General features: G+C 41.1%; 1 protein-coding gene and 1 non-coding gene across 17 annotated transcripts in view; both read right to left on the reverse strand.

The window, feature by feature from the left end:
• PUM1 (pumilio RNA binding family member 1) overlaps positions 1 to 26,653 on the reverse strand; it is a 235,689-nt gene that overhangs the window by 58,226 nt on the left and 150,810 nt on the right. For 15 of the 16 annotated variants that reach the window (XM_033955218.1, XM_033955226.1, XM_033955225.1 and 12 more), the window contains 3 exons: positions 24,016 to 24,312; positions 22,131 to 22,367; positions 9,892 to 10,159 (listed from right to left, as the gene is read on the reverse strand). In XM_033955218.1, the coding sequence (XP_033811109.1) occupies positions 9,892 to 10,159; positions 22,131 to 22,367; positions 24,016 to 24,312 (802 nt within the window). The remainder of the gene's footprint in view (positions 1 to 9,891; positions 10,160 to 22,130; positions 22,368 to 24,015; positions 24,313 to 26,653) is intronic. The other variant, XM_033955214.1, reaches the window with a different exon arrangement.
• On the reverse strand, positions 4,946 to 5,030 carry LOC117366274. Its single transcript, XR_004540546.1, has one exon. It is a non-coding gene; the product is annotated as a small nucleolar RNA SNORD103/SNORD85 (small nucleolar RNA).

Here is a 26,653-nt window from a genome sequence, read left to right on the forward strand (position 1 = left end):
GTCTTAATAGGGTACTAAGGACTAGTTGGACAGGTAAGATCTACATCATGTGACTGGTAGTGTATTTTATTTTGGCATCTTTTTATTGAAATGCAATAAACATGGAAATACAATTTCTCAGTTTCCTACTTCTTTGAACCTTCTAAACCAGTGGTTCTGTACCCCACCAGTTTCATATGCGTGTTCACCAAACCCTTCTTTATTCCCTTAGTTTTGCCGGAGCTAGACTAGAATTACTCAACTTGGCATTGCAAATCATGCAATTAGGACGCTGACTCCCATCACGTTCTGTTATACATGTGAATCCATATTGTACATATTCATCCAACCACTTTCGTATTTTGCTCGACATAGTTAGTAAGGGATTAAAATATTAAGATAGGTATCACACGACGTACCATCACAACAGTTACAATTCGACTACTGGGCGCATCAAATCCCCTGCAGCACAGATATGCCAAGCGATGTTGCGTGATCACCTGCAGCCAATTATGGACAAGCGGGGCGTATCATCACGAATCATAAGCGCTTCAGTCACGTTCAATCATCTATCAGTTAAATCACAAATTTTGATCAGGAATTGATTGATGTATACAAGGCGTTAGTTACAGATTGATAGATCAAGAAACCAAGTACACGATCAGTCTTGATCAAAATCACTGAATAACTGATAAGATGATTGAACGTGACCAAAGCGCTATATGAGTCGGAGGTGTGTTTTGACCTCCGCCGAACCCACGAGACTGACTCACCGAACCCCTGGGGTTCGGTCTAACCCAGGTTAAGAACCACTGTTCTAAACAATTCCAATACCTAACAAAACCCTTCCTCTCCCTAACAGGGTATTTGTTATATATCACCTGTTATTGAGGATAACGATATACACCCAACCAAAATTACATTAGCCTCCAAATATGTATAGCATAAATAGAAACCGAAGCGACACGAGGTTTGTACTCTTATACCCTCTGTCATTATACCATAAAAGTGTACCCCAACAACCCCACCCCCGCCCTGCGGGGAGCTCTGTTTACATCTTACTTCTCTGTAAAGAATACATGCGAAATCTGACTCTGGACTCCAGGGAAAGTGTATATGGTTCCTAAACTGTCATGAATGTTTTATAATATTTTGGGGACTGTAACCCCATAGGAATAAGACTTCTGAACTATCAAGGTATGAAGTCTGTTCCTCCAATAACAAATACTGAGGGGGGAGGGGGGGAAGACTTATGTCCAATGATTCAGCATATTTTTCTTCCCAAAATATATGCTCTCTTTAAAAACGCTTCTCCTCTTCTCTGGGCACCCAGGTAGGCTGGATCAGTGAAAATAAGGCACTCGGGGGGAAAACTTAAGGGTATGCCCCAAATATTAGTTGTAAATGTCTGCTCATAGCCAACCAAAAGGTTTTTTATACTGTTGCATAACCAGATTCCATCCGGTACGGTATTTTATAAATTTATTACCTGCACTAACATTCTAGGTGGACTGGAGCAACTTGGTAACAACCACATCCAAATAATCCTTGCTTGTCAGGGCCGCCTGCTCAAGAGTCATGCCATAAGCCCAAAGTGTTCTGGATTCTCGACAGGGACCGGTCCCCCGAGTGAGAAGAACCATTTTGACCGGAGGTCCAAGGCTTTCATCTCTCTGAAGATGCACTAGGTCTGCATACCATGGTCTGAGGACTACCAAGCCAGGATGGATCGCAATCCTGCGAATGACTTGCCCGAGCATGGTTCACGGGGGAAACACATACAAGAGCTTGTTCTCTGGCCACGGATAGACTGTGTCTAACCCCTCATATTAGAGCTTGGATCTTCAGCTGTAAAAAAAACAAGATATCTTGGTGTTCACTGCCAAAGCCATCAGATTGCTTAGTGATGTCCGGATGTGAAGGAAAAAATGTGATCTGAGCTACAGAACTGCTCATAACTAAGCACTGAGAAGCAGCTGACAAGACTTCCAGCTTTAACTCCTGCATTGAGGTGGAAACACTCAAAAACGCAGAGACCCTGAACAACCAGCACACTGTGGAGTCTTCCCCTTGATCCAGTGTCGTCACCACCTCATAACTGCTGTCCTCCTACACGGAAGCAGACTCTGCCAGGGAAACTTCATCCTGGAATAAAAGTGGTATTGAACCAGATTTGCTATCCTCCCAGTCCATGACAGTCTGAACCCTCCTGGTCCAAGTCAGCATCCTCATCTGGCTGGGGCATCTGTTGCAGGTGAAACCCCATGTGCTGCTGCCACTGGTTAACTACTAACAGCCGCTGAGGACCCTTGGCAGTTTAAATAAGCATTCCACATAAGGCTCATAAAATCAGTCGTGAAGCCTTGCACTGAGGGTTTCTCTGATAATGGAAGGGACCCCCCTCCCAGTCCTCCTGGGCTCTGTGGCCCCCATGCAACTGCACTTGGCCAATACAGGTTTAGAGGGTGCTCTAAGGGGAGTCTTCTCTTGGTGACACCTCATGTGGATCCTCAGCCCTGGAGGTCTCCGAGGAGGCTGAGCTTGAGGCTTCTGTAAACTCAAGACATTAATGCTCTTCAGCTGACAATACAGAACAAAACTGGCATGATATAGGGGTAAAAGGGCCTGAATAGTCCATCCCAGTTGATTTTAAGCAAAATCAAGGGGTTTTCAGGCAGATGGAGGCAAAAGTAAAAAAACAACAACTTTAAAATCCAGGATGGCTGCCGTCAGAATAATCGTGGAGGGGGGGGGGGAGGGGAGGGAAGGTGAGAAAACAGCCCTTGGATATCTCCCTGAAAGAAAAGAAAAGAAAAAGTCTAAACTAATCTTCTATTTGTGTGTCGCTCATACCTATGCAGGCTCAAGGCGACCTTAAGGAGAGGAGAAAGGGGAGAGAGGGTAGTTAGGAGGGGGTAGGGGAAGAGTGGCAGGACATGGAATAGGGGGGGAAGGAGGGTACAGGAGATTAAATGTCAAATAGATGGGTTTTAAGTTTCCTTCGGAATATGGTGTGGCTAGGTTCTGTTCTGGTTGTTTCTGTAAGTCATTCCAAGCTTTTACTCCTAGAAAAAGTAAGCATGGAATGGAAAACACGTTTGTACTGAAGATTTTTTGTGGATGGAAGATTTAGAAGTATTGAGGGTTCTGTGGGATATGGACCATGCCATTGAGAAGAGCTGGATGAGAGAAGTCGCCGAGTTTCCATATAATATGCGGTGTATGATGCATGATATTTTGAAGGTTATTCGTGATGGGATGGGTAGCTAGTGCAGTTGTTTGATAAAGGGTGCGACAGAGTTGTATTTTCTCAGGTTGAAGATTAGTCTTACCGCAGTGTTTTAGATGAGTTGCAGTTTATGGATTAGAGCAGTGTTGATTCCCATGTAGACAGAGTTGCAGTAGTCCAGTTGTGGTAGTATCAACAGTTGTACAATTAAGGTGCAGTGGTATTTGTGGAAGTATGGTCTGATTAGCCTTAATTGTCTCAAGGTGAAGAGGGATTTCTTTCGGAGAATGGAGATTTGAGGTTCCATGGTAAGTGTGGAGTCCAGTATACAACCCAGGATTTATCTAAAGGGAGGGTCTTGCCCGATCGAAGGGTGATGCTTGCTGCTGCTGCTGTTTGTTGGGCAGTATGGAAGTATAGGACTTTGGTTTTAGTTATGTTTAATTTTAGTTTATTGGTTGTTGCCCAGTTCTGTATTCTTTCAATATTGTGTGAGATTTTGTTGGCGATGTCTGAGTGATTGTTGGTTATGGGAATAAGGAGAAAGATGTCATCCGCACAGGACATTATGCTTTTGATGTTTCCAAGAGAGCTCATGAAAAGGTTGAATAGGATGGGGGAGAGTGGGGAGCCTTGTGGCACAGGGAAAGGGGTTTTGGGGGTGGGAGAACTGAGCTCTGGGTCAGAAACCCTCAAATTCTAATTTTAACGATTCCCCTCCCCCTGATTTTCTCCATAGGCTTCAATAGCCTTACTCACTGTGCCATGTGGTGTTTGCCTACTTTAAGCTGGAATCAAAAGGAGAAGAAATCTGCCTCACAGAGTCTGGCTGCCAGTCAGACCAAGGCTGGACTATACCTCAACCCCCTGAAAACTGTGCTATGAAAGGGGGTGGGGGAGGACCATGCAGCCGGCCCAATATTAGTCCAGGCTGAGCCGACAAGGAGCCCACACAGCCTGCACTGAAGTTCATGACCGAATCAGGGATGTAAGCAGCTACGCAGAGGATGACCTCTGAGCTCTGAAAAAATTCCAGCAGGCTGGCTAGCGAGGTGTCCCCAAAGGGCTCATCCTGCTAGCAACAGACTTCCGCCATGCGAGTCTGTGTCTTCTCCCAGGTTGAGGCCCCACCATTTCTGCATCTTCGAGCACTGAGCCTTCAAAAGATCACTGAGCAAAAACACCTGAAAATGATAAAACAGCAAAGCAGATAAAAAACAATTCTAGTGGTTCTGAATGCTAGGGTTTTATATCCTAACTAGCAAGTTGCTTTCAGAAAACTGTCTATCATGTTTTCCAACCCCTCCTCCTTCCCAGAGAGCTGCTACTGCCCCCTCAGTTTGCTTTCTGCAAGCACGGTGCCCGCCCAGAAATGATTTTCTTGATTTCTTTTAGTAATTGTTGGTTTAACTCAAATTGTTGTCTGTTGTATTTCATCTTGAACCAATTTAGGGAGCTAGTAGACAATAAGACTCATATACCATAACAGCAGTGTTTCTAAAATTTGCAGGTCTCAAATCCTTAGTACCAAACTGCAGATGGAAGAAGCACACTTTTAGATATTCAAAACTGGGAGAAAATAATAGAACCCTAAAGTAAAATAAAACAGAAATCATGGAATTAGGATGCATAGCATTAAGAGAGAGAGAAAAAAAAAAAAAAAAGCACTACTGTTATAATGTATCATAGAAAGATAACAGCTGTTTTCTTGGATTAAATGATGACATGTTCTCCAAGTCTGGCTCAGTAGTTCTGAGTACATAAAAAGTTCTCATTAGTGAACAGTGTTCTCAGTGAGGGCAAGTGTGTCATCATTGCCAGACTTCAGAGAAATGTTTATTTACAGCTAACATACAGATGTCTAACTTATGGCTTTGGTTATGTGCAATCTTATATCCTGCTGAATCCTCATTAATTAGAGTTCTAGGTGGGTTACGGGCAACATATTGTTACATACAATTTTGCATACAGTTAAATGTTACAAAAAATTATACATGCTACATAAAGTTATCAAATTATACATACAGCCTGAGGTAATATATTAAATAGCAACTGACCATTAATATTGTCCATTTTGGATGACTTGTTTTATTAGTCCGATTTCCACCAGCGTTTCCAGAACTCTTATGTTCCAGAAAGATGCATTAATAGTACTTTCATAAGCTGCTCACAACATGTTAAGTCTTAAAAAGAGATTATTTTCTTATCTTAATATCTTTTCCAGTAGATAAGGATAGTATACTGAACCATAGGGTTATCCATCTGTGCTCGCAACCATATTGCAGAAGATGCCAATCACAACTTTTCAACTCCTCTTCGGTCTACAGAAGACAGGAGGGACACAGGGGAATTTCCTGGAAACAGGGTTTGATCTGCTCAGATGAAGTTAAAACAGTCAATGGGGAAACAGTAATTAACACATTAACAAACCTCTGAGAGGAACATGGAATTCAGTAAAATACAAGTCAAACAAGAAATATCAACAGCCTGAACATTTATGGAGCTTAACCATTCCTTCCTTGTAACCCTATATACAGTCTCTTCCTAATCCAATAGCCTAACTGACAGTGAAATCTCAGCTATGGAGCTGATGATTAAGCTTGAGTCACAAAGCAGGCGCATCAGATAAATTGCTGGGTGGAGGGGGGGGGTCAGCATACCATAACTATCAATTGGAAAATATATTATCAAGTTAAGAACTTAATCTCTTTTCCCAGTGCAACAGGGATGGAACACATAGGGACGCACCTAAGCAGTTCCCAAACTTTAGGGTAGGATAGATGAGCCTGCTCATAGTACTGAGGACCTGAAAGTGGTATCCTCCTGTGCTGCTATGACCACCCTGTAGAATTTGGTGAAAGTATGAAGGGAGGACCAGATTGCTGATATATAAATCTCCACGGGTGGAACTGCCCAAGATTCATCCAAAGGGAAGGCCACTCCTCTGGTTGAAAGCACTTCCAATGAGACAAGCAGCTTTTTGCTATAACCAATGTAAGCAGAGGATATCACTCTAAATATCCATCTAGAGATAGTGTGGCCTTGGAAGCGGGTCTGCCTCATTTTGCCATACTGGTCAACACGAAAAGATGATCCAAGACATAAACTCATTAGTCACCTCCAGGTTACACAAGAGAACTCTCTGGACATCTTTGACATCTGAACTCTCAGGACATCCTTGTCTTTCTTCCTGGGCCCTGGCAGTCTAACCTCTTGGTTGATAAGAAATCCCGCTTCTGTGATCCTGAGGAATGGCTCTCTGCATGACAGTGCCTGCAATTCTGAGAATGTCCTGGCAGAAGAAACAATCACCAAGACAAGTGCTTTAACTGATGGATCCATGAGGAAGGCTTCCTGTAAGGGCTCATACACAGTGGAAACGGGACTCGAATTGGCAGTCTCAGAGCGCCTTTCAAGAACCTGACAGTCCAGATGGGCAGCTGGCAAAGCTCTCTTCTCAACCTGGCTGAAAGCACGAGAGCCCTGCTACTTGAACTTTCAGGGAAGTCACTGCCAATCCCTTGTCAAAGCCCTCTTGAAGGAACACCAGTATCGATGAGATTAGAGCTTTGCCCTACTCTAACCTTTCTCTGCTGCATCGGTGCTGAAATGTTTCCCATGCCTTAGCATACACTGAAACAGTCATTGGCATTTTAGCTCTAAGCAGAGTAGGGGGAAGAGTGTGGTGCAGTGGTTAAAGCTACAGCCTCAGCACCCTGGGGTTGCGGGTTCAAATCCACACTGCTCCTTGTGACCCTAGGCAAGCCACTTAATCCCCCCATTGCCCCAGGTACATTAGACAGATTGTGAGCCTGCTGGGACAGACAGGGAAAAATACTTGAGTACCTGAATAAACTCATGTAAACTGTTCTGAGCTTTCCTGGGAGAACGGTATAGTAAACTGAATAAATAAAGTAGCAATGACTACTTCTAAATATCCTTTAAGAACTAGCGCTGCCTGCTCACTCTGTGGTCCTGTGGATCCTTTAAACCTATGCCTCCCTAACTTGGCAGGGAAGTGTGTTTTGTAATCTGGGTTACCAGGGAATTTATTTATTTTCTACATTTCTATTCTGCACTATCCACTTTTGGCACAAAAACATTTACTGCAATTCCTAATCCATGGGATAACAGTTTAGACATGGTTCAGGGGTCTCCCATAGCTCTATAACTAGGATGTCCAGGAGCCACGGAAAAGACGTGGGTTGAGCCCAGACCCCACTCAGAAGGGAAGGACGTGGTTTGTGGAGGGTCTAGCTTTAGTTCTCGAAGGGACTCGGTAATGATCTCCAGATATGCAGCGGCCTTAAATTGTCGGTGAACAGAGGTATCCTCTACTACTGTTAATTATTTCTATAGTGCTACCAGATACACGCATTGCTGCACAGTCACAAAGAATAAGAACACAGTCCCTGCTCAATTTAAACAAGCAAGACAGACAAACAGGATGTCATAGATACAATTAAGGGGAAAAGTTAATCAGTAGGCTGGATTGTAGGGCAGAGGGGAGTACAGGACAATCAAGCCATTGTGACATCACTGATGAGGTGGGCTCTTATTGGTGGAATGAGGCATTATGACATCAGAGGAGTAGGGTTAAGGATTGAAAGCTATATCAAAAAGGTGGGTTTTCAGTCTGCTTTTAAACAAGGGAAGGGGCTTGAAGGACAAACTCGGGTAATTTATTCCAGGCATAGGGGGCAACTAGATGAAAGGAACGAAGTCTGGAATTGGCAGTGGAGGAGAAGGGTAACAGGCAAAAGTTTGGCCTAGTGCATAAGCCTACCAGAGAAGATGAATGAATTCTGGGGTTTAGTGGGCAACTCTTCTTCCCCTTTAGTATGAAGTAATCGCCTGTTCTCGGGCTGCGAAGCATCTACGCCCTTACGGTGCACCTTGACTGAAGCTCCCACTCCTCCATCCTGCACCACATGGCGCAAGGGCACTCTACCGCCATCCATCCAGCCCAAATAAGGCATGATATAGGGGTATTAAGAGTCTGAGGACTCCATCCCTATCAGTTTTGAGACAACACAAGATGTTTTGGAGAAATCGGAGAACTTAGGGGGGAGGGGAATCAGTAAATCCAAGCTGGCCATCAGTAGCATTTTTGTGCCAAAAAACAGCTTCAAGATTGATTTTAAAAAAAGGATTTTAGAGGAGAGGGATCAAAGACAACTGCAGAAACAGTCAAGAGACAGTTTTCAAGATTCCCCCCCTCTCCCCAAAGGCTGTCGCAGCCTGTACTCACAAATCATGTGCTGGGGAATGGTGCTGCAGTCTGCTTTGGCTCCCTTAAAGTGTAGCTGGACCTGGAGGGGTTCTCTGCCTCAAGTAGCCGGTTTGCTGCCATGCTTAGATCTTCGTGCTCCCAGCTGGATCTTAGTTGGACTGATCCTCTTGCCCCCCCAAACAAATGCATGATGCAGAAAAAGGGGGGGAAGGATATGTTGCAACCAGCACCCTGAAGGATCGCTATTGATGCCTAACAATCTGCACTGAAGCTCTTGATTAAGTTAAGGAAGTGAGCAAGTGCTGAGGGCCCGGAACCCTAAGTTCAACAAATCTTCAGCAGGCTGGCTGTACAGGTCTCCGAGGGATACACCTGCCAGCTGCTGACAGGTAGAGCAGTTTCTTTAAGCTGCGATCTCCAACAAAGCAACAAAAATCCACAAATGAGCTGGAAACCTCGAAAAAACACCGGAAAACAATAAACGGAACAGATCAGAGAAACTGCAGAAGGAAGAACTGAAAGGAGCAACAAAGACCGTGGAGAAGGAGTTGAAAAGCTGTGATTGACATCTTCTGCAATATACTTGCAAGCACAGGTAGATAACTCTATAGTTCAGCATACCATCATCTCTATTGCATTGGAAAGGTGATTTAACTTTGTTAGGTATTTGGATGGTATGTTACATCATTGATAATTCACTTTTCTTGTTTTCACTATTCTTTCTTTTACTTGCCTCGTTATTCTAATAGCTATTCTTCTTTACCCTTATGGAGGCAAATGTCTGTTGGTATCGATAAAAAAAATCAACACACAAGTCAATTTTTGCTATATGTAGCTTGAGCTGCACAATTAGATGGTTCACAATGTGTTTTTCTAATAAAATGAGTTTAAAGGGGTTCTTTATAATAAAATAGGCTGGGAGATTTCTGCAGAATGTTGCTGTTAATAAAATTAGCATCACCCTAGGGACTGGTCTGCTACAGCCCACGTTCTTTGTCAGTAAGCAGACAAATTGGTATACTTCATTTCCTCCTACTCCACTTCCAAGAACTGGTCTCTTTTTCCAAAGAGAGCCCATTATTTTTTCATTGCTCATATAAAAAAATCTATGCATGAAAGCCATAAGAACAGAGACTAATGTGAAAAATCATCCTACGGGGACAATCTGCTTCCATTTCAACATAAGCAAAGTTATTACTGTGAATGAAGGAATTGCTCAAAACAAAGTAGTTTAAAACTGAAAAGAAAATTTCATTTAATTCCTCTGCAGGCCTTGCTCCCCTTTTCATGCTCATATAAACAATAAATATTTCTCAAGAATTTAGGAGGAAATTTCTTAAATATGGATTTCTCACTTCCATAGTCAAGAGCAGCCTTGATTCAACAGAATATTTCTTACCACAGATTGAGGCTATTTTTGATTTTTGGCTAGCCCATGAGATTCTCTTACCTTGACCCATGCTGATCTTGGGAAAACTCCATGATGTGCCCTGCGATTTCTCGCAGTTGTAGGTTTGGGTATCGGTTGTTGCGGAAGTCTTCTAGAAGCCTGCTTCGTCCTGAAGGCATGACATCAGACATGCCATAACGCAAGCGGGAGGAAGGGAATAGCGTGCTGCTCGGACTAAAGAGGCTGGAGACACTACTTGCACTTCGGTACTTTGCTTCAGCTCCGGGAGCAGCAGATATATACCGTCCGCTTCCATTTGTTAGCCCTCCTATTGGTGTCAGACAAGGATTTTTAGTGTCTTAAAGTGTTAGCCAACTGCCAAAATGTTTAAAATGAACAAAAACCTATATACAAACTTCACATTAAGACAAAGAATGGAAATTAACGCCCATTGTGGTACAGTCACTACTGGTTATGGTTCCATACAGTTAAGTTGGCCTATAAGATATGCTTCCATGAGATCCTTCATGCCAATAAGAAAAGAAAATGCCCACCAAAACACAGTACCATTTATACCCCAACACCATGCTAAGGTATTGGTTTGGCTCACACTAAAGAAAACACCCTGCACCAAACAATGTATTTGAAAAGCATCTCGTCAGTAACTAGCCAGTCCAGTCCTGCTTAGCTTTGATAATTTCCAAATTTTAGAGCCCATGGAAACAACTATAGTTCATGGCAGTCCAGTTTCCAATTAACAACTGCTCACAGCAAAAGGGGAGTTAGTTAAACCAGATATATTATATAAATTTCATCAAGCAATAATAAACTTTTATTGATAATGACAGGAGTCACCATTCAACATATCACCAGGAATTGGAAAAATTACACTAGATTTATTTACACCTTCTGGTGGAATTCGTTATGCCATATATACAAAATGGAAAGAACAATTGCCATACAAAAAGGGAATTATAATAATTTTAAAAATATTTGGGGGCCATTGATAACTTACTGTAATGATTAGATGCCATTTTAAACTGAAAGTACATTTATAATTATGGGGAGGTGGGTGGTATATAGTTATATTAAAGGTTTAATCAATAATATGAATGTAATGTTTGTATGATATTTTTGATTACAATATTTGAGGGAAGGGTGAGTGGTGGAGAGAATAAGTTTATGTATTTAAGATAATAGAAGTTCAAGTGATATGTACAAGTTCAAATGATGTAATACTGTAATAAAGAATTTAAAAAAAAAATTCATTGCGCTCTTTCAATGTTAGCAATATTTCTGAGGATTCAAATTACAGTGATGTGAAAAAGCTTCTCTTCCCCAATCGCCCCTATTATTGCAAATATTTCACATTGAATGCTTTCTGAATTTTAAACATAATATAGTATTAGACAAAGGGAACCTGAGTAAATAGTTTTTTAAATTGTAACTTTGGGCTCCTTTTATCAAGGCGCGCTACGGGGGTTAGCGCGTCGGACATTTCATCACGCGCTAACCCCCGCGGCAAGCCTAAAAACTAACGCCTCGTCAATGGAGGCGTTAGCGACTAGCGCAGCAGGCGGTTAAACGCACGGTATTTCGTGCATTAACCGCCTACGCATCTTGATAAAAGGAGCCCTTTATTTATTTCAAGAACAAAATTATCCAATAACCATATTACTCATGTGAAAAATAACCACCCCATAAACTTAACTGTTATACCACCTTTAGCAGCAATAATTACAACCAAATGCTTCCTATAATTTCATATCACTCATTCATATCCTTGGGGAATCTTAGCCCACTTTTTTTTTTTTTGCAGAACTGTTTTAATTCAGATGCACTGGTAGGTTTTTGTGCATGAACTGTTCATTTCAGATCCAGCCACAGCATCTCTACTGGGTTCAAGTCAGGACTTTTAACTAGGCCAATCCAAAACTTTAATTCCGTTTCTCCTCAGCCTCCAAATATGGTCTTGTTTTTGTAGTTTGGATCATTGTCTTGCTGCATAACCCAATTACACGTCAACTCACAGACAAATGACCAGGCATTCTTCTTAATAGTTTTTGGTAGTGTAGAATTAAGCAATGTAGTGGGCAAAAGCACAACAGACATAAATTCAATGTCCGACAACATGATGCACGACCTACTCCTACTGGAGCGCTGGTCTAGGTCCTGGCAACTCAGCTTCAATGCCAAAAAATGCAAAGTCATGCACCTGGGCAGCGAAAATCCATGCAAGACTTACACCCTTAATGGCGAGTTCCTAACAAGAACTGAAGCAGAATGAGACTTAGGGGTGATCGTCAGTGAGAACATGAAGACTGCCAATCAAGTGGAGCAAGCTTCATCCAAGGCAAGGCAAATCATAGGTTGCATATGCAGGAGTTTCGTCAGCCGTAAGCCTGAAGTCATTATGCCATTGTATAGATCCATGGTGAGGCCCCACCTGGAATACTGTGTGCAATTCTGGAGGCCACATTACCGTAAGGATGTGCTGAGACTGGAGTCGGTCCAGAGAATGGTCACCCGGATGGTCTCGGGACTCAAGGATCTCCCGTACGAGGAACGGCTGGATAAGTTGCAGCTGTACTCACTCGAGGAACGCAGAGAGAGGGGTGACATGATCGAGACATTCAAGTATCTCATGGGCCGCATCGAGGTGGAAGAAGATATCTTCTTTTTCAAGGGTCCCGCGGCAACAAGGGGGCATCCATGGAAAATCAGGGGCGGGAAACTGCACGAAGACACCAGGAAATTCTTATTTTCACTGAAAGGGTGGTTGATCGCTGGAATAGTCTTCCACTTCAGGTTATTGAGGCCAGCAGCGTGCCTGATTTTAAGGCCAAATGGGATAGAAACGTGGGATCTATTCACAGAGAAAGGTAGGGGAGGGTCATTGGGGTGGGCAGACTAGATGGGCCATGGCCCTTATCTGCCGTCTATTTCTATGTTTCTGTGTTTTACTTAATAGCAATATTTCCAGGTCCTGAGGCAGCAAAGCATCTCCACATTATCACACTGCCATCACATTTACTGTAACTGTTGGTATAATGTTCTTGCTACAACATGAATTTGCTTTACACACAAAAAATAGGAATAATCAGATCCACTCAAATATATTGCAAAAATAACCAACCAAAGTGGAACCGGACCAACTGGTAGATTTCAAATAGTTCAATATATTTTAATTTATTCTATTTTGTTTATAGGAGGAAAAAAGACCTCAGAGTGAAGCAGACCAAGTGTGTTCAATAGAGCTGCTATGATCCACTTATTTACATAATTCTGTTATCTTGATAATTGTTACATTTTTGCTTTACAAAGTACACATGTTCATATAGATACAAATAGGGTTGTTGTTTTTTTTTACATATGATTACATTGTGGAGGATCACAGCAGCACTATTAAACATGTTTGGTCTGCTTTATCTTTTTTCCTCCTATAAATAAAATAGAATACATTAAAATATATTGAACTATTTGAAATGTACCAATAGGTCCATTTCCACATTGGTTGATTATTTTTGTTTTACATCAGACATAATGGAACCTGTGTTATCTGAAGAGTTCCAAATTTTGACTTGTCATAAAATGTTATCCCAAAAAAGACTTAGGGAATCATCTAGGATTGTTTTTGCATATGTGAGACAAACACTGATGTTACTCTTGGATAGGTTTCTGCCTTACTACTCTCTTACGAGTCCCATTTTTGCCTAGTCTTTTGTTGCAGTCATAAATATTGACCTCAGCTAAGGCTAGAGAAGCCTGCACTGCAATTCTTTGGAAGTTCTTCTAGATGTTTTATGACTTCATGGATGAGTTGTTGTTGCTGCAACCTTGGAACAATTTTGGCTGATCAGCCTGGGAAGATTCACCATGTTGCAGGCCTTCTCCACTGGAGATAATGGCTTTCACCGTGGTTCATTGCTATCTCAGAGCTTTAGAAATGGCTTTGTAACCTTTTCCAGATTGATATTTCATCAACTTTCATCTCTTCTGGAATTTCCTTTGATCATGGTACGGCATTCTTGTAGAAACTGTGCGTCTATTTCTTCACTCTCATGTTAAGGTTCAATATATTGTATAGTGAGGTTTAGATTCAAAAGGGCTAGCTGCAATCACGCCTGATTGTGTTCAAGGAGCTGAATGCAATTATCAATTAAATTTGGTCAACTGGTTGACTGAGTAATCAAGGGCAGTTATCTTTTTTATATAGGCAATTTGGGTATTGAATAACTATGCTCCTTAAATAAAGTAATAGCTTAAGGAAAGACTAGGTTCTTACCTCGGTAATTTCCTTTCTAGTAGGAAGACACTATTCCCGAACCTGTGGGTAGTCAAATTCCTCCTCGTGAGAATTCTTGTAGAAAGCCTCACTAGCATTTTTTTTGCTCATCCTCCCATCCCTCTGGGCTATCCTCCAATTCATCAGTTTTTTTACCAAAGCAGAGGAGAGGAAACAGAATAGGGAGGCATATGGGGCCTCTCCCCGAGAAACAATATCAGTGCTGCACATATTAACATATAACACTTAAAACAAATTTAACCATTGGTGAAAACAACCAAGTCATCAACCTGAGCGCAACCTGCACTAAAAGTGTGGGCGATTCTACAGATACCCTCCTAGATTCTGCAACAGTAGCATCCTCCATCATCATCACGGCTGAATAAAGTAAAGAAACAAGATGTCCAGATTCCCCAGCACATTCAAGGAAGTAAACAGGCAAATGAACATCTGACAGGGCAGACTTCAGGAATAATGTGTGTCTGTTTACTAGAAATATTATCAAGGTAAGAACCTAATCTTTCCTTCTAGTATAACGGACACTATTCTTAAGCCTGTGGGATGTATCAAAGCAGCCCCCCAAGTTTAGGATGGGACAGATGGGCCTGCTGTCAGAAATGAAGACCTGAAGGGGAAGTCCTGTATGGCTGCCACATCCACTCGGTAAAACTAAGGATACTGCTGAAGAATTCTGCCCATGAGGAAACTCATGCTTCTAGTGGAGTGCGCCTTCACAGATAAGAGGTGGATGCTTGCCACTTCAGATATAGGCTGAAGAAATGGCCATATGGATCCATCTTGAAATGGTCACTTTTGAGGCTGGTTGGCTTTCATGAGCAGCCCCCGCCAGTACAAAAAGATGATCAGATAGTCAAAATTAATTTGTAAGCACTATAAAGAATATCGAACATTTGTCGGAGACCGAGTCTTCCTCTGGTATTTATTTAATTTGTTTTCTATCCTGTCTCCCCAATGAGCTTGATGAGGATAATTGTATTATGCAGACTATAAGGGGGGCCCATAATTAATATGGCCCCCATAACCAATATATATATTAGATACACTTTTAGTTAGGGCTCTGAAAGACACTAATATTATAGCTGAATAACAGAAATCGTTTACATACAGCAAAGTATAAACAACATATTTGTCGCTTGAGGAGTTTATTTGGGGGGGAGTCCATTTGACTAAACCATGTGGTTGCAGAAAGGTACTGTTTAGCAAATGAAAGTTTCTGGAAAACATATTTTTCTTCCAATAGTTGTTTAGACGGTGTAGAGAGTAAAACACATCTGTGTATGAGAACATAGTTTTCTTCCACTTACATAGTTAAGGCAAATATTGATGAGCTGGTAGTTATAGAAAATCATGTGATTGTTTCTGTAAACTCTTGTTTGCAACAGAGTGCAAGGGTCAGCGTGACTTCAGTCCACTTCCTTCTATGGCTGACAGAGGTGAGACAATAGCATTTGATGAGTTAAGGAATGAAGTAACCAATAGAATATTGCAATTTGTAAATGGATTGTAATTGGACGATGATTCCTGTCATTATTTCTAATAAAATGATCAGTCACCTGTATTGGGTAAGTCTTTCTGACGTTCCATTATTTGGGGGATGCAGAAACGCTTCTCAAAGCTTTGACTATTATCTACACTCTTATGTGGATTTCTTTCTCTGATCTTCCAAGAAATAAAGAACTGAGGAATATATGGAAGTTTAGGAGGCAGGTAGACAGCCTGACTATATGATTATTTCAACCAAACAACTTGGTGCCGTGCTCTGTTCTATCTCAGGGAAAATCAGGTAAGACCGTAGGTTGGGTTTTTTTTTTTTAAAGCAGCTTGACTGGGAACAGTTTAACATACATAGCATACATGGGCTCTATGGCTTCCAGATCCAGCAGCCACTCTTGCTCTGACCTAGGCTATTTCCGGCATCCTAGCAGGAGAATCCAGAAAAAGGTACAGGAAGAGATGAAAGAACTCGAGCTTGTATCCCTCCTGTATAATGTCCAGCACCCAGCGCTCTGTAGCGACCTCTGCCCCTGCTCCCCTATAGGCCAATAATCTCCCTCCATTGCATGGAGGTTTGGCATCATCACTGCTTCTTGGGAGATGTGGTGGAGCGGAATCCTGAAGATAGATCTGAATTTTTGTCTGAAGTCTTGAAAGGATCTATGGCTTGAAGGCCCTCCCGAGAACTGGCAATCTGGAGGTTCGAAAGGTACCACAATTTGACCTCCTAGAGGCTTGAGGTCTACTGTCTGGTAAAGACTTTGACTTGCAATCCTGCATACTTGCCAAATGCCTCCTTCCCTCTGACTTCACCCCCCCCCCCAAGCCACTATGGCCTCTCTTACTCATTCTCTGTTTTTTATCTAATTGCCCTGCCTTTTCATTGCCACATATTTAACATTACGGTAAAGGTATCACCGCTTCAACATGTAACATCGCTGTATACGTACAGTCTCTTCTCTAGTATATGCCTTTTATTGCTGCCATTTATGTAACATCTCTGTAAATGTAACAACACTGTAATATGTATCATCGCTGTAAATGTAGTCTCTTCTATTGTTAACCGCATTGAACTTCCATGGTATTGCGGTATACAAGAATAAAGTTATTATTATTATTATCATCCAGACCTTTTCCAAGGAGTAAATGCCCCTTAAATGGTCATTTACACAAGGTCACCTTGGAAGAGGAATTCCCCCGCCCACTAACTGATCCATAGCATATGAGGGTGGAAATGGAATAAACAGACATTTTGCTCATGACTCTGAAAATATCATATACAGCATCAGTTACATGATCCACTCCATACATTAGAAACTGGTGATCCATCTTGACAACTGCCTCTGGATCATGACACACTCTGGAAGGGCCTCTTCAGGAACTCCTAATGACTCGTGAGCATATTTGCAATGTCTTGAAGAGGAAGAACTCCAAAAAAATACGATCATGTCACTCCTCTGTTACAAAAAGCACACTGGCTTCCAATTTCACATAGAATAATCTATAAAATTGCACTATTAACCTTCAAAATTCAACAAACCAACACACCAATATTTTTACATAGTTATTTGATACCATATTCTCCAGCCAGATCTCTAAGATCAACAGATCAGCATTTGCTGACCATCCCGTCTCTGAAAATAATAGGCACCAGAAAAGCTACAACTTTTTCAATCATTGCACCCCAGCTATGGAAGAAGTTACCAGTTTATCTGCGTGGTGAAACTTCTTTAGAAAAATTTAAAAGCACATTAAAAAGCCACCTATACAAAGATGCATTTGAGTCATAAACAGGATAACTCTTTTATCAACAATCTCAGGCTCAAATACTTAAACCTAACCAGATCTATATATAGGTCACAACTTCTCCCTTTCACTTTTAGACTTAGCTTTATTTGTAAAACATTTTCAATTACCCTCCTGATGTTGTTTTTCCTTAAATGTTCTTCTACTTTCTTTAACAACTGTAGTTCACTCCTCTTTCCCTATGTATCACTAATTAATTGTGTACATTGATTGTATGTTTACCTGTATAAATTGTTTTATTTTGTCCCCCTCCCAATTTTTTTTTATTGTTATACGCATTGAAAATATTTGATATTGCGTTTATATCAACATTTTAAATAAACTTGAAACCTGTCTGTGCTTTTGTGCTGCTTATAAGCAAGCAGTATGCAGAAGAGGACTGCGGAGTCTATCTTTAATTCCTGGAGGGGTTCCATGATCACCTGCAAAAGCACTGAAGACTTGAACAGCCTGTGCACAGTCTGGTCCTCACCGAGATTAGAGGCCTCTACCAGATCTGGATCCAGCACCCCTAGAGATGAAGCAGCATCTCCTGCTACAGAGAACCCTGACTGGGTGAATAAAGGCATTGAAAGAGACCTCTCCAGTCCAATCTTCCCAGACTGGACCTTCTTGTCCTGCACATGGCACTGTAGCTGGGGAATTATGCTCTTGGGGGAGAGAGGGGGTGGGGAACCACCGGCACCAGCAACTCCATGATCCCCGAGTTTTATACAGTACAATACAGCTTACAGCAAAATGATTTTACATTTGTGATGCAAGGTTAGAAATAAGCAAGTATAACATTCGTAGCTTAGTTTTAGAGAGGCAGTGTATGGGGTGGGGAGGACTAGTTAAGACTACTAGGGGAAGAGATGTCTTTAATCTTTTCCTGAAAAGACAGTGCATGGGGGGAGTTGTTGCAGATAGGCATGTAGAATTCTGTAAAACTCAAAGGTGGACTTAAACATCCTTTTCCGATGGCTTTTATTAATCTTGGAAGCTTCAAACATCATATTGATGAATTCAGGGGGGGAACCCCTGTCCAGGATGTTCAGAAAGCCTCTGCGGGTTCTCACGAGCTCCATTCTGGGGTTTTGTGGCAGTGCTTCATTGGGGGGACACTGGCACTGCTCCCCAGCTCAAACCTGGACTTAACCTAAGAATTGCCATACTGGGCTAGATCAAAGGTTCATCAAGCCCAGTATCCTGTTTCCAACCATGGTCAACCCAGGTCCCAAGTACCTAGCTAGATCCCAAGTAGTAAATCAGATTTTATATTGCTCATTCTAGGAATAAGCAGTGGATTTCCCTAAGCCATCTCAATAATGGCCTATGGACTTCTCTTTTAGAAAATTATCCAAACCTTTTTTAAACCCCCCCCCCTCCAAGTTTAACTGATTTCACCACATTTTTCAGCAACGAATTCCATAGTTTAATTACACACTGTGTGAAGAATTGGTTTGTTTTAAATCTACTACTTAGTAGCTTCATCGCATGCCCCCTAGTTCTATAGTATTTTTGGAAAGAGTGAACAAGTGATTCACATCTACCTTTTCCACTCCACTCATTATTTTATAGACCACTATCATATCACCCCTGAGCCGTCTCTTCTCCAAGCTTAAGAACCCTAGCCACTTTAACTAACCTTTCCTCATAGGGAAGTCGACCCATCCCTTTTATCATTTTCAGCGCTCTTCTCTGTACATTTTCTAATTTCACTATATCTTTGAGAAACAGTGATCAGAACATATTCACGGTGCGGCCGTACCATAGAGTGATACAAAGGCATTATAACATTTTCATCTTTGTTTTCCATTCCTTTCCTGAATGTGGGGAGTGTGTGGTGCAGTGGTTAGAGCTACAGCCCCAGCACCCTGGGGTTGTGGGTTCAAATTTCACACTGTGACCCTGGGCAAGTCACTTAATTCCCCAATGCCCCAGGTACATTAGAGTGTGAGCTTGCTCGGACAGGTAGGGAAAAGAGCTTGAGTACCTGAATAATTTGTAATCCACATAGAACTGTAGGATATGCAAAATATAAATAAATTTGGGACTGCAGACTGCATTTATACATTCTTATAATTTTTAATATTATTAATTTAGTTGTTATATAATATTATGTATTAGAAATGTTATGATTTTTTCATTTTCATTTCAATGGAGTTCTTTTCATAATTTGATTGAATTATATTGTAAACCGCTTTGATCCTTTTTTGGCTGTATATGCAGTATATAAAGATTTTAATAAACAAACATTCTATTTGCTTTCTTAGCTGCCGCCGCACATTGCGCCGAGGGTTTTAACGTATCCTCAACGACACCTAGATCCTTTTCCTGGGCAATGATTTCATAGAACCTTGCATCACATAGCTATAGTTCGGGTTCCTCTTTCCATCACTTTGCATGTGCTCACATTAAACATCATCTGCCATTTTGACATTCAGTCTCCCAGCCTTACAAGGTCCTCTTACAATTTTTCATAATCTTCTTGTGATTTAACAACTTTGTGTCATCAGCAAATTTAATTACCTCACTAGTTATTCCCTTTTCTAGATCATTGATAAATATGTTAAAAAGCAGCAGATCTAGCATAGACCCCACTATTTACCCTTCTCCATTGAGAATATTGACTATTTAAATCTATTCTCTGTCTTTCTCCTATCCCATGACTTTCTAATTTTCTCAGAAGTCTTTCTTGAGGTACTTTGTCAAATGCCTTTTGAAAATCTGAATACACTATATCAATTGGTTCACCTTTATCTTGGCCCTTGCACCATCTGGGTACTAACACTCCCTGAGGGACTAGAGGGAGCAAAGCCAGCGGCTCCTGTCTCCCCTGGCCAATCTATCGTAAATTTGGCATGAATCAAAGTATCCAGACCTGAGGAGTCTATCACACCAATTTTTATGCAAAAATCAAGGTGTTTTAAGCCAGATACAGGCTTTTATTTTTAAATCAGAAAATCCAAGATAGCCATTGTGGTAGCAATTTTAACACCAAAAATAGCCTGGGGGAGCTACACTGGGGTCTAAAAACTAGCGATTTGGGGATTTAAGAGATGAGGGAACCTGACTAACCATTCATCCTTCTCTAACTCATATATAAACCACCTTTTACAGCTAGATCCCTTAGCCCAGTGACACTACTGTCTCTTTAAACTTTCAATCACAAGCACACATCCACAAACAGAACCAGCAATAATAATATTAGGAGAAAAAAGGCCTCAGATTAGCTTCACAGGCCAAAAATACTCCCCAATAGTTCTTTTCAAAACTCTGCTGATTCTGTCTAGGCACAAAAGCCTAAAGGATCATTTAAAGCCATGATGTTCTCAAAGTTCAAAAATATATACAATAGCACTGCACAGGTTATCTGCTGCACCACAAAGCAACAGTAACGGATATTAAAGTTCACTTAGCTACAGTAATAATGAGCCTTGTTCCGTTGGTCATGCAACGGTTCTTTCCTGCAACATCTTTTACCAAGCCGCAAGCCAATTCTTCAAAAACACCTGCAGAGATCCTAAATGGTCATCCTAGTTTTGCCCATTTGGCTTTCTCAGGAATCTTCTGCATCTCAAATTCAAAAAATGGCTTCACCAGAAGATCCACAAACTGAATGACCCCAGACAAACCCCAGAACCCTAAAAAATAAATTTTAACCCCCCCACCTCCGATTTTGTTTTTCAGACTGTCAGCCTGTTACTCACTGTACCATAGTGTGTGCTGGGAGCTGCAAGCGCTCAAGCTGCAAATAGGTTATAGGGAGAACTTCTGCCTCAACAAGCTTGGAATCTGAACTGTGTCTTCGGACTGCCTCTCTGGCAAAATGAACCAGCCGTAGACCTCAACCCCCACCAGATCTCGCACACACAAACAGGGGGTGGAAGAAGTTAGTCCCAATCCTGGAAAAAACGCAACAGAGCCACTCAGCCTGCGCTTACGCCCAGTGCAGACAAAACTGGGTTGAGTTTTGCTCCCAAGGGAAAGGTCCCTGAGCTCCTGAAATGTACTGCAGGCTATCCAAGTGGGTGCACTTCCAAGTCTGCCTCTTGAAAGCAAACACCTCAACCTCTCAAAGTCTGCGTGCTCCTGCAGCCAGAAATGTCCCAAGAATCAGATCTTCTGCAGTACAGAAAAGCCTTGCAAACTGTCCAAAAAACTAATATAATTGAAAAATGAACACAAGCAGAAAAGACAGGCTTCTACCATCTTGCTTATGGAAAGACAACTGACGAATTGGAGGACAGCCCAGAAAATTGGGAGGTGGAGCAAAAGAATGGTAATGAGGCTCTCTATAAGAATTCATAGGTTCAGGAATAGTGTTAGATTAGAAAGTTTGTTATGTGTTTTACTCAGGTTCCCTGTGTATGACACATGCAGCTTTAAGGGCAAACAGGCAACACCATCACACTGTCACACTAACTGTTGATTTCCCTCCTTTTATTCCAGTTTAAAAAAATGGAAGCAAACTGTCCTTCTCAAAATCAAATGAAGAATTGCAGACTTTCTTAGGAAGCCACAGTTCCCACTACAATTACTTTAACGCATGCTGTTGTAATTAAAACATAAGAGTTTTCCTTTCAAAGAAATCTGCCACAGGAAGGTTTTTGTTTCCTTAAAACCATAAGATAGTAAGATATGAAGATATATGCCGGTAATGGTTCACCTCACTGTGTGCACATGTGAATCCTAAACTTTTAATTCTTACCCAAATGCAAGCTTGAGGATGAGCCGTGGGAAGATAGAGAAGGGGGTGGTGTCTGGGAGTGACTAGGTCCCTGGCTGGGAAGAGGCATGCCAACAGGTCCAGGAGAGGAAGAAAAGCCCAGGCCATTATAAAAACTGTGTCCAATGGGTGTTAAACTGCTGGATGTCCTCTTGTACAGGTCACTGCTGCCAGTAAGGGAGTCCCGTCGCGAGCCGCTGCCAGTATTCGAGTTTGCAACTGAAATGGAAGAAAGAAAACAAAGATGGAATTCTTCCAATGGAAAAATCCTTGAAAAATATTACAGAGCTGACAAGCTGGACCACTTAAAACGTTTTTCTCAATAGTTCTCATATATTTTCTTCCTCTCATATTAAAAGCATGACAACTAGCAAACTTCTTCTCACTAGTGCTATTAGCAGATCTAGTAAAGAATATGTTTTCCATTCATGTGGCATTAACAGGTTTATTCCCGTAAAGCTGGGCAAGGGTTCTGCTGCACGAGGGAGGGAAGGATAGAAGCTAGGCAAGGGTTCTGCTGCACAGGGGGATGGGAGGGAGGGAGGGATAGAAAAATGCTGCAGAGGGAAGGCACAAGGGGATGGGTGAGAGGGGAGGAAAGATGCTGCACATGTGGGAGAGAGAAAGGAAAGAGAAAGAATTGGGGTGAAGGAGAGGAAAGGAGATTTGATCATGTACAAGAAAAAAATAAGCTCTACCCCGAAAATAAGACAGTGTCATATTAATTTTGGGCCAAAAAACGCACTAGGTCTTATTTTTGTGGAAACACAGTAGTACCGAGACTGTTCTAACAACTTTGTGATTAGAGCAATAATGGCCTGAGAACCAGGGTTGAAAATGCACTTTCCTGCTCACACTTCCATAGCCTCAGAACTCACTTAGATTGTAAGATCTTCTGGAGAAGAGACTTAATTCTAATAAAGCTATATGCTGCCTTAAGTAGAGCCTGGAAAGATATATATTTTAATTTTTGGATGTTTAGCTAACAGTTAACTAAAAAGAAGACTATTAATAATACACCATAGCAATGAAGCATTGCAAACATCTGGGTTCTAGGTAAGTCTCTTGACTATCTTAGCAAACCCTACCTATAAATGCCCAAGACCGACAGTGGCGCTTTGGATTAAGCTCATTTTGTTTCAGCACAGCCAAAAGCAGACCTGCCGATGTAATCCTGAGAGAATACAATAAGGAACCAAGTGTCTTTAATTAGTGTCAGGTGGTCAATCCAGAACCAAAGTTAAATTGAAATATTGCAAGAAATGGACCTCAGGATTTTAAAGTCCATTTTTTGCAATATTTCAATAATGAGACACTTGGTTCCTTATTGTATTACTGTTTAGTAAAGGTGTCTTAATAGCTTCAACACATTTTGTTAATATTGAGTCCTGAGAGAACGTCAGACTTCACTAGAGCAAAAATTATCTGTTCATTGATGCACTGCCACTACTGTGGTTTGAATAGATCTGGCCTACATATCTTCTTCTCTCTTCCTCCCCCCCCTCCCCCAATACGTCCCTTATTGCACACAGTTTACTTATTTTCATCATTTTGTTTAGTTTGCCCATACATGTTTATTTGTCCCCTTGTTTTAATTTATCGTAAATGGCTCAGGTTCTATGAGATATGTAATATGTCAAATAATCAATCATTTCTACGCTGTCGAAGCTATTTATAGAGCAGCATGGTTACCCTTGTACTGCTGTCATCTCCAGGCAATGTAATACAATACTGTAACAAGCCAGATTTTCTTGAGCTTTCAGTCAAACCTGAGGCAGCTGATTAATGCCACCCTTCAGAACAACTTTGAAAATTTTACAATAACAACGCTCTTTATTTTCTTGTCGGCCTCTGTTGTGGCTCATACCTGCTGTTCCAAATCCCCCCAGAGCTGATCCCAGTGTAGCTCCCAAGGAGCTGCCGCTTCCAAACCCCAATGAAGTATTTCCTGGCTGTGCAGAGCCCTGGGAGAAGAGAGAACTGCTTTGGGAATTGCTGCTCAGAGAGTTGTTGCCATAAAATGAGCTGGAGGCCAAGTTATTGGTTGGCTGCTGCTGCGGCTGGGGCTGCGGCTGTTGACTTCCTAACTGGCGAAACGGTCCATTTGTCGCTCCTGCCAGACCACCAGCTGCACCATTTGCTGAAGCTGCAGCTGCTGCAACTGCTAGAACACAATAATGTTATTTTAGACAACAACAACAAAAATCACAGCCATAATCAAGTTTTTATGGGTTGCAATTAGAGAGGCCCCAATAAAAGACCAATTCCTGTGTGCTACTCCTCAAGTTGGTCTGGTTTTTAGCTATCCCCAATGATTCTGAATGAGAGATTCCATATATTAATCTGGTTTTTAAACCCACTGTAGGCAAAATCTCTCATACATACACACAAGTAGTCTAAAAATTCAAGTTATTGTGGTGGGTCCAGAGACTCATGTGCACACCATTATTCTACAGTAGTGACTCTCAGACAAAGGGCTCGGTAGGCCACAAAAGGTGAGGGAAGAATACTGCAGGATGATCACATCAGATATTTGATTTGAGGATTTTTAACACCATATAATTATTGAAATTTACTAGCTGTTGTAACGCTAACGCCTTTTTTTTTTTTTCCATTTTTTATATATAATTTCAAAAAAATTTGGGAACCATTGACTAGTTATTCTAATGATCAGATTTCATAGCACATTGGGAGTAGGTATATAGGGGTGGGATGGGGAATGTATATTATATGGAAATAATAAGTGAAAAAAGGGGGAGGGATTTATTACATATGATAAGATGAATTGTTGGTAATTATAATTGTCATGTAATATTGATTATAACATGTATAATTCACTTGTTGTAAGAATGCAAAAATGAATAAATAAAATTTAAAAAAAAAAAGAAAAAAGAAATTTACTAGCTGCTGATGCCAAGTCATCTAAAGATTTCAGAACAAAATTAGTGTCTATATTCAAGTATAAAATGGAGCGTGCATTAGCAACAGAGAGGTTATTTTGGCAAGTTTCAGAAGATCTGGGGACCATTAGCAGATTTCTGTAATGAATGAAATCATTTTCCCATAATAAAAATCTTATTAAGAAGGGAGGGGGGTGGGTTTCATTTTATTTAATTTATCTCATAAAATAGCTGTCATTATTTTTATTATAATTGTTATATGTATTGGGAGGGAAGGGAAAGGAGGGGTTTAAATTTTAATAACAATTATTATACATATTAGGTAATACAGATATATTTCAGTTATTTTTGTTCATAACCACAGAATAATATATAGTATTTACAGTGGTACATGAAAGGAATTCAAGCGTATGTTTTATGAGATCGTTTTAAATTTCTAAGTTACACTTGTGGATGTATGAAAATGAATAAAAAATTTAAAACAAAGTGTCTACATTCAAGGTAAAAAAAACAACAACAAAAAAAAACTTATGTGGCTGGCAGGTGCTGACTGGTTTGTACTGAAAATGCCAACTCATGAAAGCATACGTTTTGGCCATGTAAGCTGCTATACTGTCAAAATCTATTTGTGTAATTAGCAGCAGTATAAGTGGTATTTTGATGGTGGGGCTTAAAGCTATGTTGAGTATGGTGACATTCAGGTTGTCCTCTATATCACATCATACAGTCAGGTGAAACACAAATAGTGGGATTAACTAACCATATAAGCTATCCATTTAAAGTTGCATGTTCAACATCCTATTGAAAAAACTCTTCATCATTTAATTAAAACTGTGATAAAAATTAGATCAGCCTATTATATTCCGATTCAGATTTGTATTTAAGATAGTAGGATTCAGCATTCTTACAACATCTTCCTACAGCATCACCCAAGTAAATTAAGCTAGGATACTGTTATGATAATTCATATTGGAAGATTATGCATTATTATTAACATATGCTAAGTGCAATCTTGCTTCCTCTGGGGACAGGCAATGAGTTCCCTAACAAGACAAATTCACATCAATCGTCATTATTGACCACTCCAGAGATTCTAACTGCTGTCTTGGAACGACTTCCTGCAACAACTAATGCCTGCTGAACCTGATACTCCTCATCCTCCAAAAATCCTGGGTTGAGTAGACCAGCAGGATATGGACCCTTGCCCAAGGCACCAATCCAGAGTCCCTGCCACTGATCCCAGGCCCCTGGGATACCTTGCCTGAATCAACTCCTGTACTGGAATTGCAGCTCTCTTCAGTCAAGAATACTTTTCACTTCCCTGGCTTCGTGTCCTACTCTTGGAATGGAGTTGTTACCTGAACTGTCCCAAGTTTGCTCTCCTAAGTCTTGGCCCAGATCAGTCAGTCATCCAATCATCAGCTTCACTCCTAAAAAAATAAAACTACCCCAGGCCAGGTCCAGATTGCTGCTGGAGAATGAGAAATACTGGTTGGCTATGAGCTGCACAGGACAAACCAGTGGTTATCAGTCTCCGGATGTTGGCAGAGGAGGATATACCCATGCTTCTGAACTGCTTGGCGGGATGAAAAGGAAGGTTCACCT

Source organism: Geotrypetes seraphini, chromosome 8, assembly GCF_902459505.1.
Source record: "Geotrypetes seraphini chromosome 8, aGeoSer1.1, whole genome shotgun sequence".
Taxonomy (NCBI): Eukaryota; Metazoa; Chordata; class Amphibia; order Gymnophiona; family Dermophiidae; genus Geotrypetes; species Geotrypetes seraphini.